The sequence below is a fragment of the Elgaria multicarinata genome, chromosome 12 (assembly GCF_023053635.1).
Source record: "Elgaria multicarinata webbii isolate HBS135686 ecotype San Diego chromosome 12, rElgMul1.1.pri, whole genome shotgun sequence".
Lineage (NCBI taxonomy): Eukaryota > Metazoa > Chordata > Lepidosauria > Squamata > Anguidae > Elgaria > Elgaria multicarinata.
Genome location: NC_086182.1, coordinates 12,572,845 through 12,589,794, shown reverse-complemented (window position 1 = coordinate 12,589,794; position 16,950 = coordinate 12,572,845). Strand labels below are relative to the sequence as shown.

Here is a 16,950-nt window from a genome sequence, read left to right as displayed (position 1 = left end):
TTGAAAGCCTGTGAAGGCTTGCAGCTTACTAAAGCAAGGTAATAACATTGGACCTTAGAGGCCTTGAGTTTTTTTTCTGTTGGGAAGGAGTGTCCCTAAGTAATTTCATTTCTCCATTTAACTTTCTTTTACTTGAGATTGAAACAGTACTTTCAGTTGTTGGGGCAAAGAGTTTAAAAGAAGGACAGAGCCAGCTACAAAAAGGACCAGAGCATAAGGAAGAAGCCGAAAGATGCAGCTTGAAGAAGTCTAGGTGCAGCTTAGGGTAAAAGAACTTGCAGCTTTGCAACTTTTATTTTCTTTCAATGCCTATTGTATCACTCAGCTTTATTGACTAAATATGTTCAGTTGTCAATTGCTTGTTTTATTTTTCTAGTAAACTGCTCTGTTAAGCCAAAAGTATTTGGAGTGTTACTGACCCCATGTCTACAGCCCAAACCTTATGTTACTGGAAAGGGGAAGAAGGAAGGTGGGGCACTTAAGGGGGCAGAGATCCTTAAGGACTTGCTCAGGCATTCCAGATCATAAAAGGAACCCTGACAGAGCCACCAGCTCAAATATTGTGGCATTTATTTTTACCTTTGACCCCATCCACAACTGGAATGAAGAACTTGAGAGCTTCTCCAAAATGGAATTTGGCCCTTAGACTAAAAGAGGTTCTGCACCTGTGCCTTAATGAAAATGAGGGATAGAGCATGGAAGTTTCCCCCCCCCCCGATGGATGACCTCACTTGGTAGGTGTTCAACCATCCCTTTCCTTGTCTGTGTTTGTCTGTATATCTATGTCTGGGTAGAACAAGCCGATTCCTGCATTGAGCAAGGGGTTGGACTCGATGGCCTTAGAGGCCCCTTCCAACTCTACTATTCTATGATTCTATGCCCTCCAACCGCTGAATTTCTTAATGGAGGTAGGAATGCATCCCTTAATGTGGCTGTTTTTGCTTTCACATCAATTAAACCTTGAGTTGGGACACTAGAAACGCCTGCAGTCAGATAGCAACTTGAGATGGATCTAATCTTAACATTTATTTCCTTCCTCTTTCAATTAAGGCAAATGTATTTTTTACAGTATATATTTTCTGCAACTTGCCCTAAAGCAGTGTAAAGTCAACCCATTTCTTTTGATGTCCACCATGGCTTTGGGGGCCACTGTGAAATAAACGTGAACATGAAACATCTATGGCAGGGGTGGGAGATGTGGGGCTCAGGACATGTGGTAGACTGCAGCTTCCACCAGCTGTAGCCAGCATAGCCAATGGTGAGGGATGATGGACATCCAACAATGTGTGGAAGGCTACACATTCCCCATCCCTGATCTAAGGGATCTGTATGTCTTTCTTTCAGGTGGATAACAGCCCCTTGACTCTGATGCATCTAACCTCCACATAAATATATGTGTCAGTCATGGACCATGGACCATAAGGTATGTCAGGATCTATTCAGAGTCAGCAGGAGTTTCTGATTCCTAATAGCTTAACAATAACAATTTAAAAACTTTTTTTTTTGCCATGGCTGGCCTTCTGCTATTTGTCCCATCTCTGAACCCCAGAGTCCTTCCTCTGTAAAATATGAATACTGAGTGCCCATTTTGCAAATATGTACATGAATGTGCAGGGAATGACTCATGGGGTGCCACTGAGCCACCTGAGGGTGAGAGAACATCTCAAAACATTCCGATGAAGAAGTGGGCTCAGAGGCTACAGAATGCTGACCGTTGGGAACAGAGACAGAAAACTGGGTGGGAGGAGCAATGGAATATCGTAGAGGAGGGCTTGGTTGTATGTCTGGAGCAGTGAACAGGAACATTCCACCTGGCAACATTTTGGTGCAGGTCCCACTTCTTCCACCTGAATTGCACATGCAGGGTGGGACTCACAAGTGCGTACATATCAATTGGAGACTATGGACTGGGCTGCATGGGCCATCACAGGTCAATTATCCCAGTTACCTGAAACACAATCCTCTATAATGGAGCAATTTCACACACGTAGTTGACGGTCATTAAGTGTACAGTACACAAAGATAGAGAGATCAAGTTACTCTACATGCCTGTGTGAGTCATCAAAAAGCCACAGAAGCTTTTATTTTATTCTGGGTGGTGGTGGGAATTGCCACAAATGGAGACCAGTTGAGAACAGTTTGCAAAGGGACTACAGTAGATATGTTTGTAAAGGGACCAACAGTTTTTCCTATCTTCATGAATCCAATATGCCCTTGGTTTAGCCAAGGGGTGGACAGGTTCTGGTGCTCCAGCTGTTTTGCCCTACAATTCCCCATCAGCCTTAGTCAGCTTAGCCAAAGGATGGAGTTACAGATTGTCTGTTCATGTGGTGGGCCACAACTTGCCCACCCCTGGTTTAGCCAATGGCTCTTTTCTACTAGAGGGTCATGGTGCAGGTTTGTAGGATGTGTCTTCATTCAAAGAAATTCAGATATTTTATAAGGCTATGTTATTAATAGAAAGTGAAGACATGTAGAAACTCAATCACGATTGTTTCTGTTAAAATGCAGGGCAGGGAAAGTTGTATGCACATTTTGTGAATCAAGGCCAGCCTTCGGTGAGTTTGTCTGCCCATCTTTGCCTTCTGAACCGCTTCTGCTCCTGAACTGTGAGCAAGAGAGCTGTAGTAGTTGCAGTCTTTCACCTGAGAGCAAGCCCCCCAAATTCTCCTCCCCACTTTTAGCACTGTTTTAGGGAGCCCTATGTGTCTTTATGTCCACGGCAACCACTCCACCAGTGGTGGTTGGTGGCCACTGGGGCAGATGACGGATTCACCAAGGGTGGAGCCATCCTGCAAGGAGAAGGCTTTGCGCACATGTAATTTCACATATGATGCTCATGCACTGGGAGTTCCTTGCTGGTCCGTAGTAGCAGTACAGGAACAGTTGCACAATGGAAGAAGTTGTGCACAGAAGAATTTTTTTCCTTTATTGTTTTGGCTGAGGAGGATGGGGTGGGGGAAGGGATTAAACACCCTGCCTTCTGATTGCCATCACACCTGCACTCCACCAATCTCCACCCTCCTCTCAGACCTACTTGCATGTCTAGCAAATCAAGTATAACGAAAGAGGCAAAGACTGTTGTGCTAAACAGGTATGAAATCAAAGGGATAAATAAATAAATAACATGGGCATATGAAGATAGAATTGCAACCAGCACAGCTACTCCATACACCTTCCCACTAGCACTTTGCTAGTCTCCTGCAAAGACCGAATGATTTATAAAACCTTGGAGCTTTAAGAAAAATCCAACCAAAGCCAGGTACATTTTCAATATGACCTTTATTGAGCATGGACTGCTGTGACTGCTTTACATCAAACAACAAAAGGTTGCATACTGTGCATGTCAAGGTAGGTTCTCCCATGAACAAAAGTCCATCCTAATTGCACCAGTGAGGTAAACATAATTGTTAAGTAGCTTAAGGCTAGGAGAGTTCTGGGTATTATTAGTATTATTATTATTTTTCATTCATTCATTCATTCTTTTATTATTATTATTATTATTATTTGTTTGTATTTGGCTCAGTTGATTCTTTGCATAATACATCTTAAGACGTTCCTCAGAAGCGTCCCATCAGCAGCTTAGGAAATTCAGCAACTTCCTCTGTAAGAATAACAGCTCATGCATTTTATTTTATTTTTAATTCCCCAAGTTCTGCAGAGGGAGTGCATTGGGCTGGCATGCATTCCCCCCCCACACACCCCTGGGTATTGCACAAAAGAAATCAGAACTAAAATAGAGTGTTTCTGGAGACTCCACGAGAGAACCCGTTCTGCTTAGAAGCCGTCACTTACATGCATTTTGCAGCTGTCATATGGCTTAACCTTTTGCACCGACCCAAGCTCTTTAGAAGGACCAAAAATGCTCATCTTAGTCACTCTCCTTAACTTCTTTCACTACGGCATGTGAAGAAGTGACCTTCTCTACCTTCTTGGTGGACACCAATTTCTCTGCAACGGTTTCCTCGTGCTCTTCCATCTTCTGTGTGACAGTCACAGACTTCGTGATATATGTGGTGGTCCCATCATCCCCTTCGCTAGTGATTTTCTCTACTTTTTTGGTCACCACAACTTTTTCTTCACTCTTCCCCTTCTTCTCCTCAGAGGGACTCAGGTCCAGGCCGTTGGTGACAACACCTTTGTCTTCTTCTTCTATTTGTTTGGCCTTCGAGTCTTCTTCTTCCTCCCCCTTGTCATCCACTTCTCCATTCACTGCTATGTCTTCTTTGGTGGAGTCCTTGGATGCTTTCTCACTTTCCTCTTTCTTCTCTACTTTCAGTTCTTTCTCTGTACCAACCTTTGCTGCCTTGGTGATTGAGATGATCTCTTCTACTTCTTTCACTGGAGTCCCTGCTTTTTCCGGAGAAGCTGCTTTCTCTGGAGTCCCTGCTTTTTCCAGAGAAGCTGCTTTCTCTGGAGTCCCTGCTTTTTCCGGAGAAGCCGCTTTCTCTGGAGTCCCTGCTTTTTCCGGAGATGCTGGTTTCTCTGGAGTCCCTGCTTTTACTGGAGAGGATGGTTTCTCTGGAGATTCTTTCTCTGGAGTCCCTGCTTTTACTGGAGAGGATGGTTTCTCTGGAGATTCTTTCTCTGGAGTCCCTGCTTTTACTGGAGAGGATGGTTTCTCTGGAGATTCTTTCTCTGGAGTCCCAGCTTTTTCTGGAGAGGTTGCTTTCTCTGGGGTCCTAGGTTTCTCAGGAGTTCCAGGTTTTTCAGGAGACCCTTTCTCAGGGGTCCCAGCTTTCTCAGGAGACCCTTTCTCTGGAGAGCCTGCTTTTTCTGGTGATGCTGCTTTCTCAGGAGAACCTGCCTTTGCTGGTGAGCCTGCTTTCTCCTCTTCCTCAGCTTCTTCTCCTTCATCCTCCTTCTCTTCCTCCTTCTGTTCTCCACTTTCATCTTCCTTACTCTCTTCTTTTGCCTCTGCTTCATCTGTTACAGGAGATTTAGGTGGGGATTTTGGTGGAGATGTTTTTGCCTTTTCTACCTTCACTGGTGCAATGGTTTCCTCCACCTCTCCTTCAGCTTCTTCAGCCTCCTCTTCTTCCTTGCTCTCAGCTTCAGCTTCCTCAGCTTCTCCCTCACCTGCCTCCTCTTCTGCTTCTTCCTCACCTTCTTCCTTTTCACTCTTTTCTTCTTCTTTTTCAGATCCACCTTCTTCTGCCTCATCAGATTTTGCACCATCTTCTTCCTCACCCTCCTCCTCCTCCTCTTCTTCTCCTTCTCCTTCAGCTTCTGGTGCAGCTGCTTCAACTTTGGCCTTTGCTTCTGCCACAATTTCCTCTTCTACAGCTCCTTCTTCCTCTTCCTCCATCTCTTCTTCAGGCACGGTCCCAGCAGCCAATTCTTTAGCCATAGCTGCGAGGGCTTCATCCAATTCAGATTTCTCATCCTCAACTTTTGTCTCTTCAATGATTTCTTCTACGAATTTGTGTTGGACCTTTAGCTTTGGTGGTTCAACTTTTGATTTCTGTATTTTGCTAGTTGATATTGTTACTGAGGGTTGCCTATGTGTAAATGTGGGCCCAGTAATGCTTCCAGAGAAGGCACTGAATCTTGTTTCTTCACCCTCAAGAAGTTTCCTAGGGAAATACAAGGGAGAGGGGAATTAATATTAATGTCTAGTAACTCAAATTGAATGTCAAAACAACTAGGTGCCTCTGTAAATAGCTGCAATCACCTTAAAAAGCTATTTTGAGTAACTAGAATATAGAAAAAAATACACTCTTTCAACTTATTATATTCTATAATGATATCCCACATTCTGCAAGTCTCTCAGCCCATCTTCTCTTCCCCAACAACTTTGCTGATATTGGAGGGGCCACTGGAAAACCAAGAGGGGTAGAAAGGTAATTAAGGCTGCAGTCCTATATCCTGCTTACCTCGGAGTAAACTTCATTGAACTCAATGGGATTTACATCTAACTAGACATGCACTGTAACTGGGTATAGGGGAAGCTGCCACCTTTCACCTGGGAGAGAATGTATTTTTCCTCTTCGAACTGCTTTAGGGAGCCATCGTGCCTTTGTGACATCATCAGCTACCACACCAATCTTCACCCTCCTCTCAGGCCAATTTGCATGCCTAGCAAGCAAAGGACCCAAACTGCCATGCTTCACAGGTTTAGGATCAACGGGTCAAGAATTATTGTGAGCAACAGGTCAAGAATTAAAGTGAGCAACAACCAGCCTACAAAGCCAATGAGGACCATAATACTGGAATTACTGTATGCCTTCAGAATCATAATCCTCGCATTGGTTTAAAGAACCACTGTGTACAGAGTGGCTGCATTACTTTAAAAGGAATTACATGCAAGAGCCATGATGCTGCCAGCTGAAAACTCTTTTAACTAATTTCAATGGGAGAGATTTAGGCTGCGATCCTATACCCACATACCTGGAAATAAGACCCATTGAGCTCAATATGATTTACCACTGAGTAAACATGGATGGGATTGCATTGCTAAGCATAAGTTTAACTCTCATATCCTATTGATTTTAGTGAAAGAGTGCTTAGAGTAGCCTTTTCCAACCTGGTGCCCTCCAAATGTGTTTGACTACAATTCCCAGCATTCCCCAGCCAGCTATGGGGTTGGAGTCAAACACATTTGAAGAATGCCAAGTTTAGGAAGTCTGGCTTAAAGTCTAGTTGAACTGCGATATGCAGTAAAACAAGGATACATGAATATTGTCCATAGGTAGTGGCCATCTGTCCTATGATCAATGGGCACCTAAAAACATTGATCCTGGATCCTAAAACAGAGAGATGTGATGAAATTCCTGCTAGTGTTCAAAAGCAGCAATGGAAATACCAAATTAACTTCTTCTTGATTAAAGCAGACAAGTAGAAATCCAAGGACTCTAATGAAAATGTAATTTGCACAAAAGTTTTCTTTTCTTTTCTGAGCACCATTTAAGTCCAGGAACACAGACCATCATAAGCCATTTGCTAGTGATATGGCTATAACACTATGCATATTTGACTGCAGACCAGGCTGGGACAGCAATTGCAATGGCCACGACCATAAATATACAGCACTGGCTCTGTCCCTTCATTGATCATAACAGCAATCAATCCTCATCTACTCATCCAATCCTCAAAATGATGCATGTTTTATCATTTTATTTCCAGGTATCATGAGTTTAAAAACACATTGCAAAAGCAATGCCAACATGATCACTATGTCCCTGCTCTGAAATTAAACATTAAAATGAATAGAGGAAGCATTACATGTCCAGCTGAATTTATTTTTCCTTGCTTTGATGGTTGAATGCTTGCTTGATTATTTTTTTTAAAGTGGAAAAATGGTTGGAGAAGGTCTTTCACTGCAGGTTGAAGCCTCTGCAACTGCATTTTGTCAAGAAGAAAGGGAAAAGAGTGGGGAAAAGAATGTGTCCAGGGACAGATGTACACTATTGAGCATCAAATGTAGTTTGATTTTCAGATTAAAAGCTATGTTTAATTGGAAGTATATCCCAATGATTTCTGTTGGGCTTTCAGTTGCGAGCCTGTGTGGTGTAGTGGTTAAATGTTGGACTGGGCATCATGAGATCTGGGTTCTAGTCCTGGCCATGGAAGCCCATTGGGCCAGTCACAGACTTTCAGCCCACAGGGTTGTTGTTCTGAGTATTAAAATGGAAAGGGGGAGGATTGTGGATGTTGCTATGGGTTCCTTGCTAGAGGAAAAAAGTGCAATAATTATGTCTTGGTCCTACAGAACAATCCTAACCATGACTCAGAATAATTTTTCACTCATTCAAATATAACTTAATCCTTAATAAGTGTGCCTAGGGCTGCAGTGTAGACCAGGACTGGGGAACCTATCACCGTCCACATATTGCTGGACTGCAATTCCCATCATCTCTGACCACTGACCATGTTGACTGAGGCTGATGGGGATTAGAGTTCAAGAAGATCTGGAGGGTTCCCAGTTCCCAGCCTTGGTGCAGACTGTAAACCTCAAATGATTCAGACTGAAGAAGCACAATCTCAAGCAGATGGAGATGGGAGGGAGGGCTCTCAATAAGTGAAATGAATAATATTTTCAAGGTGAGACAAAGATCAAAGTGTGCCTGTAAATCTCTTCCTTCATGTAAGTGAAGGAAACTGCCTATATATCCTTAGGATGTGGTCAGACTGATGTTTCTGCTAAATTCTATGGCAGAAAGCAAAGTGACTGATAACAGAACTACTATTGCTCCTCCAGGTTTCAAATGGTGCTAAGAATCTGGCAACGCTCCTTAGTAATGGCCAAGACAACTAGTGGGGCTCAAAGATCAGCTGATTCTTTTTAGTTTTTTGGTTTATTTGCCCCTTTGTTTTTGTTTTCTTTTGCTGGAACCAGAAGCATCTGCAGTGCAATTCCCAGATCTGCCACACTGGTGTTATGTTTACTGTACCTGTATGCGGCAATTTCAATATCGAGAGCCATCTTGACATTGAGGAGATCCTGGTATTCCCTCAAATGACGCGCCATTTCCCATTTTGTACCTCTCAGCTCATTTTCCAGCTGCTGCATCGTGTCCTGCAATCAAGACACAGACGGTTCTTTAAGAAAGTTACAAGCAAAACGACAATACGGGTCCAATGATGATTGAAGCACTGTGTAGGAGGAACATGGAACAGATGTAGTTTGGATGGGGAGTGATGGAAAAATGGGTAGAATTGTACTCATCAACCACTAAATGAGTGACTTGGGTTGCTTTAGTATGCATCTCTCCACCTTGACCAGCCAGTCCTAGGTGGACTCCAATGACCTAAAGATCTCTTTTCTGGCAGCAGTAAAAAAACATCCATGGCTTGTGAGGCTCCAGAAAGCACAGCCCCAAAGAGCAGGGGGCTGAAAGGAAACTCAGTAAGTTGCCACTCTTGCATGGAATATTGAGAAGGACCTTAAGTGATTCTTGAAAAGTTGAAGGAAACTTCTTAAAAGGAAAAAAAGAAAAAGAAAAGGAAACCATAGCAGCCATTCTTACAAACTAAAGCTGCTTTTCCCAACTTGGATGCTCTTGGATGCAATGCAGTTTTGTACTACAACTCCCATCACTCCTGACTAATGAGCATGCTGACTGGGGCAAATGGAAGTTGCAGGCCAAAACACCTGGAGGGCATGAGTTCAGGAAAGGCTGAAGTAAAGGAGCCAAAATAAAATGCAACCAATGCTCTGTGAATTTTTGTTCTCGACCCACTTTTCCAACCCACTGGATTAAACACATGAAGCTAAAATGTTAGCCTAGTTTTATTTCTGATATCTCTGCCTAAAATTGGAAGAAGCAATGTCTCAATTGGCCATCGTCATCCAGGTTTAAGAACTTCCCTATGATTAAGCTTAATAGCTAAACGTCACAATTTGATTACAGCAATGTAGTTACATGTAAACCAGTTATAGTTATAGGATTCCATCAACTTACATTTCTGTATTATGTAAACTAAGCTATGGGTTAAATTGGTCTGTATTTAAGAATGAATGTTTATTTATTTATTTCATTTTAAAGGTGTGGTTTCAACAATATAGATACCCCCCCATGCTTCAAAATTCTCCTACTTTTGGGGGGGGAGGGGTATTCTGGAAGTTCATTCTGAAGTTAGTGGTAGGAACATTGCAGCCTAACAGACCAAGTCACTAAATAATAGAGCTGAAAAATACAAGGAGCTTTGGGTTGGACATATTTAACTTAAATAAATCACACTGATTGAGGAATGATACTAAAGATAAGTTCTAATCCTGGCAAAGTTGATTGCTGAAATCCAATTTCTTTAGCTAAATTGGTTTACAGATCATGCCTTTCTTTAGAAATTGCTGATTTACTAAAGTTCTATTCTGGGCTGCTTTTGAGCTCAGTAGGATTGAAGTCCAAATCTTTCTTAAAGTGAACAATATAAGTAATAGAAGTTTGAGGCAAGATTGTATATTGGTGGCCAACAGCAAAAGACAGTATTTATTTCCAAGCAATTTTAACTTGAATATTTGATTTAAAATCTCATAGCCAATATCTTATTAGTTAAATAGGGTCACTACAGTCAATGGCAAAATGCCTACCTTTCTCTACAGGATTCATTGTACTCTAGTTTAACAACAATATACCTAGGAAAACTGATGGAAAATGTTTCCAGTATTTGTTAAAACTAAAATGGTAGACTAATAGCTGACTTCTAATCCCACTGGCTTTGATTTGAAGTAGTGTGAGGTTGTTTATGCAAAGGTGGACTCGATCCAAGCAATTACAATCAAATCAGATGAAGTTCAAAGCAGGTTAGTCCCATATAAAACGTGTTCTAGATTCAAAGGGATATTTTCTGTATGCTTCCCAATTAAGGATAAACATTTGGGGAATACATGGGTAAACCTCCACAAACAAATGTCATCTTGTTTTGCTTTGATGGTATATTCACAATCCAATGGGTTACTCTTGAGAAGTCCCATTGGATTTGATTTTAGTTTCAAGTTTGCAATGCAGTATGCAATTTTGACATTTTCCTTACATAACCAAATTCCATACTTTGCAAAAGCAATTGAAAAGTTAATTGACCAGAACCTGGGGCATGAGAGGCTGGTTGAGGCAAGGCAAACATAAATTCTGAATCATGTCTGGGTTTTGTTTGCGTTATGAATTCTATGATGCCCAATTTTACATCAGCAACAGAAATAGCATTGTACAAGTTTCTACAATATCAGTAGTTAGATTTTTAATGACATAAGCCTATGTATTTTGTGTTGTTGGCTTATTGATTGATTTCCCCTCCTACCTAATATTTATTTTAGGGGACTCAAATCTCTTTTCCTATGTACAGTCCAATGTCATCCTGCACTGCGCAAGTTCATTTGCCAGTGAGACATATACGAGGGCTGTCCTTTTTTTGCACCGGCAGGGTGATTTTACGACTTCCCTGGTGGCAGAGAAGTTCTGCATTGCAGAACTTTGGGGTGCACTTGGCAGACTGAAATTTCACCCAGCTTGGATTCTGTTGACTGGCTCTTTTTATGTGTCTCCTACTTATTTGCCTCCCCAAAAGTTAATTCAATGGGAAGCTCCCATTTCCACTGCATCCACATTTGCAGAGGCTCCTTTTGAGATTGTGGTTTTGACCCAGATGGGGTTTATTACAATCATATATTTCAGAATTGCAGTGCTGCCCTTCCCAAAAAGAGAAGCATCCTGGGCATGTGCCTCTCACATTGGATGCACTGCAGAAGTTCATCAGACACTGGTGCAGGACGGCAGTTGCATTTTACTGCAAATGTAGCCATTCAATATTAACATTTTTTTCCAAAAAGGGAAGAAGTGATTGCCAAGCTGCTCAATGATCTTTCTCTACATTTCTGATGACTCAACCTATTAAGATACATTCTAATTCTCACATATTCACCATGCTTTGAATAATAACAATTAGAATAATAAATAACATTGCTCCAGAAATGTTAGTTTTCTATTGCACAAATTCTCTGTGGATGATTTTATTTTGCATAATGCTTTAGATCTTGATCTTTTTCATCCCATTTTTATTTAATTTCTTGCTCTTTTTATTGTGATTATTATTATTATTATTGCAACCTGATGACACTTGAGGATTGTAATTCCCCCCAGGATCTTTAGAACAACACCATTGGATTAAGTAGGACTACTCTAATGCTTGGCTTTTGTAACTCAGATTATGATTGCATGATTCAGATTCAGGGTTGTGGGGAAGGGGACTTTTTTTGCACTGTTCGGAGACAACAGATTCAGTATTTATTGGTACTAACAACTGTGGGACACACTATCTGCAATCCTTTTCCTTGTCTGCTTCACAGTACTGCTGGTTCTGCACTGCATCAGTTGTCTTCTGGCACTGCTAGAGGGAAGCGTTCAGCAACATACTGCACCAGAAAGGCTGATTATTAACTGGGGAACTCCAATAAACACCATGAGAACTAAGCTAAGTTCATCACCTTTCCAGAGCCAGCTTTGCCCTTGCCAGCTCAAGTTCATGATACTTTGATGGAAATAGTTCCTGGATCCTCCTCTGAAGCTGAACCAGTTCATTTGACCCATAAGTCCCACATTCCCAGCAAACCCTTTTTATTTTTTTTATTTATTACATTTTTATACTGCCCAATAGCCAAAGCTCTCTGTTTGCAAAAGATCTGTTTGGAACTGTGTGGCTCCGGCATCCACGACACCAAGTGGGATCCCTGCTCTTGAATTGAGAAGTGGGTGGGTGTGGGGAAAAAAATCTGCATTATGTATGTGGGCAGGGAGGTAGACTCCCTGTCCCACCCCTGTCCTGTCCTACCCCTTAGGGAAGTAGGGGAGATATCAGCCTAGGGGCAAAAGGAATGGCTCCCTCGCCACTCCCTCTCTCTTCTCAGAGCTACATTTTGTTGGAAAACTACCCACTCACACACTGAATTTCAATCCTCCCATTTCCCCCAATTTGTTCCATGAGTTTCATGGCCAGCCAGGTGAAAAAGTTCTGTGCAACTTAAAGCCTATATATCCAAACCATTTTCTAAATCTTGGTTAGCTGTAAAAGAAAGTATTATTTGCTTTCCACCTTTGGATCTTTTTTTTTTTTAAAAAAAGAAGGAAATAAAACACTTTTTTCTTCTTCCTGGCATACATTTCGAAGCATCATTTGCCCTGTTCCAAATGCTCCCCTGCAATTGCAAGCAAGCAGGATTTGCTCTGAACTGAAGTGCAGTTTAGAAACAACAAAAGCATTTCCCCTTCTCCTTAACTTCAGTTTGCAGACGGAAAAGAAAAACCATTCACCCTTTTCCCTTGCATTAGGAAAACCACATCTTGCATGAAGCCAGGTGGGAGGTTTTCTCCCAAATCCGCAGAGTTTCAAAGGTGGGAGTGTGCCCACTCATCCCCTTCTCAATGTCAGTGGCAACACCAGGAAAAAAGAAAAAGTGCATTTCTGGGGAGGGTCTCTCTCTGTGTGAACTTTGTTCCACATAATAGGTTTCTGAAAAAAGAAATACCAGTATATTTCACATTAAATGTGTGTCGTCGTCCCCCCACACCCAGAGTGAAGTCTTACTGATTCCAACGGTGATGTGTTTCCAGTTAGAACACTTAGTACTGCGGGTCCAGTTTATATAACTCAGTTATAATTTGTATGCGGAAAAATGCCGTTCCTTCAAGTAACCACAGGGATTCAGTAATGGGCAGACATGGGGGAAAGCTATTGGGGAAGGGGAGAAGGCTTGCCCCACCCCTGATTTTCATAACCCCCCACCCAGTTGCCTTTTGCATAAAAGTTGATAGAATCCTCTAACACACCTCATGTGGAGGGGGGATGCTAAGGGGGGGATCCTCCTGCTACCACTCCCCCAGCCACGCCCCATAGCATTATAGGATTTTGTAGGGGTGGGGACGCAGCTCAGTGGTAGAGCCCCCACTTTGCATGCAGAGGGTCCCAGGTTCGATCCCCAGCATCTCCAGGTAAGGCTAGGAAAGAACTCTGCCTAAAACCCCGAGAGCCGCTGCCTGTTGGTTTTGACAGCCCTGAGCTAGTTGGACCCCCAGCCTGACTCACACAGGGCTCATCTACACCACGCAGATATTCCACTATGAAAGTGGTATGAAAGCGGTATATAAAATGCAGGAGTCACACTACTGCTTTATAGTGGTATTGAAGTGCACTGACAACTGGTGGGCCCCATGACACATACCATATACTGCTTTCATACCACTTTCATAGTGTCATATCCTGCTTGGTGTAGTTGTGTCATGGGCCCCACCAGTTGTCAGTGTACTTCATTACCACTATAAAGCAGTAGTGTAGATCCTGCAGTGCACTTCAATATCACTATAAAGCAGTAGTGTGGCTCCTGCCTTTTATATACCGCTTTCATACCACTTTCATAGTGGAATATCCTGCTTGGTGTAGATGAGCCCTAAGGCAGCTTTTGATGTTCTCGGATGGGACCCCTGGGGTCATCTAGTCCAACCCCACCCCCACTCAACCCCTCTCTCCACCCGGCGCCGCCCTACCTGGTAGTTGGAGAGGTCGTGGTTGTGGCGCTCCTCGATGTCGGTGATCTGCCGCTCCAAGGACTCCTTGGTGCCACGGACGGACTCGAGTTCGATGCTCTTGGCCTGCAGCTGCCGCCGGTACTCGGAGATCTCCTCCTTGGCCGAGCGGATGGCCTCCTTGTTCTGCTCGGCGGCCTCGGTGAGCGTGGCGTAGCGGCACTTGAACCACTCCTCGGCCTGGACCATGTTCTGGTCGGAGTGGCACTCGAGCTGCGAGCGGATCTCCTTGAGGGCGGCCGAGAGGTCGGTCTTCAGGTAGTCCTTGCGCTCGACGGTGACGTGCGAGGCCTGGATCTGGGCCAGCATCTCGGCCACCTCCTCCTCGTGGTTGCCGCGGAGGAAGGCCACCTCGTCCTGCAGCGACTGCACCTTCTTGTCCAGCTCGACCTTGACCATGGAGGCCTCCTCGATGTCCTTGCGCAGGGCGCGGGTGACGGCCTCGGTGTCGTCGCGGAGGCGCGCCTCGTCCTCGAAGCGCTCCTTGAGGCGGTGGATGTCCTCCTCCAGGTGCTCCGAGTCGAGCTGCAGCGCCGCCTTCTCGTGGTTGACCTGCTCGAGGGCGCAGCGCAGCTCGCGCAGCTCCTGCTCGAAGGCGTCGCCCAGCTGCGAGCGGCCGGCCTGGCGCTGGCGCAGCGCCGCGATCTCGTGCTCCAGCTCCTTGTTCTGCTGCTCCAGCGAGTGCACCTTCTCGATGTAGCCCGCGAAGCGGTCGTTGAGGCCCTGCAGCTGCTCCTTCTCGTTGGAGCGGCTCAGCTTCAGCTCGCCGCCCGAGCCGCCGCCGCCGCCGCCGTTGAAGAGCGAGGACTGGCTCAGCTCCAGGCTCTCGGAGGAGCTCAGCGCCGTCGAGCCGTACGAAGGCCGCGCCGCGCCCACGTTGCGCTTGTACGACGACGACGCCGTGCTGGGCGAGCTCCGCGACCACGACTGGGAGCGGAAGCCGCTGGACGGCGACATGCTGGCCCGGCTGAACGTGGTCCGGCTCTCGGCCACCCGCCGGTACGACGGGTTGCTCAGAGGCTCCAGCGTGTAGCTCATCTTGGAAGACTTGGGGAGGGGTGGGCGCTTTGCGCGGATGTCCCGGCAGCGGAGACTCTGCAGAAGGCAGCGCCTTATATATCGGAGCCGCACGTTGGGCAAGGGAGGGGGCGGGGCCGCCGGGATGAGGCGGCCTGGGGAGGCGGGGCCGCCGGCTGGAGGCCCCTCCCTCCAGGGGAAGCCACGCCCTCCCTCTCTTTCTCCCCGAGAAAGACGCAGCCTGACCCTCCCATTCATAAACCCTCTCCATCCGCCTCCCTCTCTCCAGACAGAAGTCTAACGTTGACTTAACAGTGAGACCCTAATGCACTTTTCGTCCAAAGGAAGTCCTGCTGAATGGGCTTAGGTGAGAGTGCACAGGGTGACGGCTGCCACAGTGGAGGCTGGTGACCCCCATGTCAATGGGAACGAGGATCCACTCTTTGTTTCACTAGGAGCCAGCCAGAACCCCGAAGGAGCTATCCAAGGTGCTGGACCCAATCCCTAAAGTAGGTTCAGCACCCTGGGTAGCTCCTTTAGAGTTCTAACTGATCCCAGAATAGATTCATAGCCCCACTGACATTAGCCACCAGCGTCTACTGGACAACCATTATAACCAACTCTTCTTTCCCTACCTGTTTCCCCACCGACCTCTTTTATTCACCCCCACTACTCCCTATGATTTTCCTTGCTCCACTCCTTCCCAGTTCTCTCTCCCTCCCTCCTCCATCCCTCCTCCCCCTCCCTTCCCTCATAGATCACGCTTCAGCGGAGCTTCATGGAGGTTGCCACCCAACCAGCCCGCCTGCTTGGCCCGACCGTGGCGGCATGGAAAGGGCGTGGGTGGCTGCTAGATCTTTCCCAGGGCAATCCGGGACACCTGCGTTAGGTTTGGAGGGGGCGGGGACGCTGTGGCTCTGGCTCGGGGGAGGCTGAAAGATTCAGGTAAGGCGGCGCGTCTTGTCTGTGTCAGTCATGGCGGCTTTCAGCACCAAGGCCAGCGCCGCAGGCACAGGGAGGCGCGCCGGCAAGGCGGAGGAGGAAGAGGAGGAAGCCAGGCGAGACCACGCCGGTTTTGTGCTCTGCGTGTGTTTCTGTGCCACCAACGCGCGCCTCTAAACGGCCCGAGCAAACCCAGTCGTCCCGCCGCGTATCTGCGAAGACCTGGATTGGGGACGGGGGGACTGGGACGGAACGTGTTCTCCATCTGCAATGCAGAGCGGCAGGAAGATCCGAAGGAAAGACCCCTTTCCCTTCGGCTTCCCAGGAAAATCTCTCTCTCTCTCTCTCTCTCTCTCTCTCTCTCTCTCTCTCTCTCAAAACAATAGACAGAGAAGACTATTTTTTTTAAAAAATCATTACAAGGAATTTCGGGAAGCAAAGAAGCAGTAACATACTTATCAAGGGCTTGACATTGAAAGGTCAGACGGAGGTGGGCGGGCGGTGGCAGAGGGGGAGATACTTGGGAATGGCTGTGCTTTATGCTAACACAAATCGCCCACAACGACTACAGTGGTTGAAGGGCCGGGAAAGTAGGAAGTGACTGGAAATCTACATTGGGGTATTTCGCAGTAGGTTACAATCACTAGGTATGGGGATTTTGCATTCCAAGGGGTATTATATTTTTAAGCAACATTGAATCATATTTTTAGAATATTTGCCCTCCCATCCAACACATGCTCTCTCTCTCTCTCTCTCTCTCTCTCTCTCTCTCTCTCTCTCTCTCTCTCTCCCCTCCACCCACAGGGAGCTAAGTAAATCCATTACTTTGAGATATAACATAAATATGACATTAAGAAGGCTTCCCTAAGTTCCATTTAACTAAGCAGGAATTACTTTAGAGTAGTCATTGGATTGCAGAACATGCAATTTTACTGGGTCAGACACCAATCCACACACCCTTCATTTGACAGCCATC

The 16,950-nt window shown here is 45.4% G+C and overlaps 1 protein-coding gene across 3 annotated transcripts; it reads right to left on the bottom strand.

The window, feature by feature from the left end:
* Positions 1 to 3,497: 3,497 nt before the first annotated feature.
* NEFM (neurofilament medium chain) lies at positions 3,498 to 15,091 on the bottom strand. 3 transcript variants are annotated; one of them, XM_063139412.1, is made up of 4 exons: positions 13,977 to 15,091; positions 8,394 to 8,518; positions 4,738 to 5,576; positions 3,498 to 4,704 (listed from the first exon to the last, which is right to left on the bottom strand). In XM_063139412.1, exons 1-4 carry the CDS (start codon positions 15,051 to 15,053, stop codon positions 3,872 to 3,874), a joined length of 2,874 nt encoding a protein of 957 aa, XP_062995482.1. In that variant the 5' UTR covers positions 15,054 to 15,091; the 3' UTR covers positions 3,498 to 3,871. The 3 variants fall into 3 exon arrangements, with proteins under 3 accessions (XP_062995482.1, XP_062995483.1, XP_062995481.1); XM_063139413.1 differs by having other exon boundaries at positions 3,498 to 4,686; XM_063139411.1 differs by having other exon boundaries at positions 3,498 to 5,576.
* Positions 15,092 to 16,950: the final 1,859 nt, after the last annotated feature.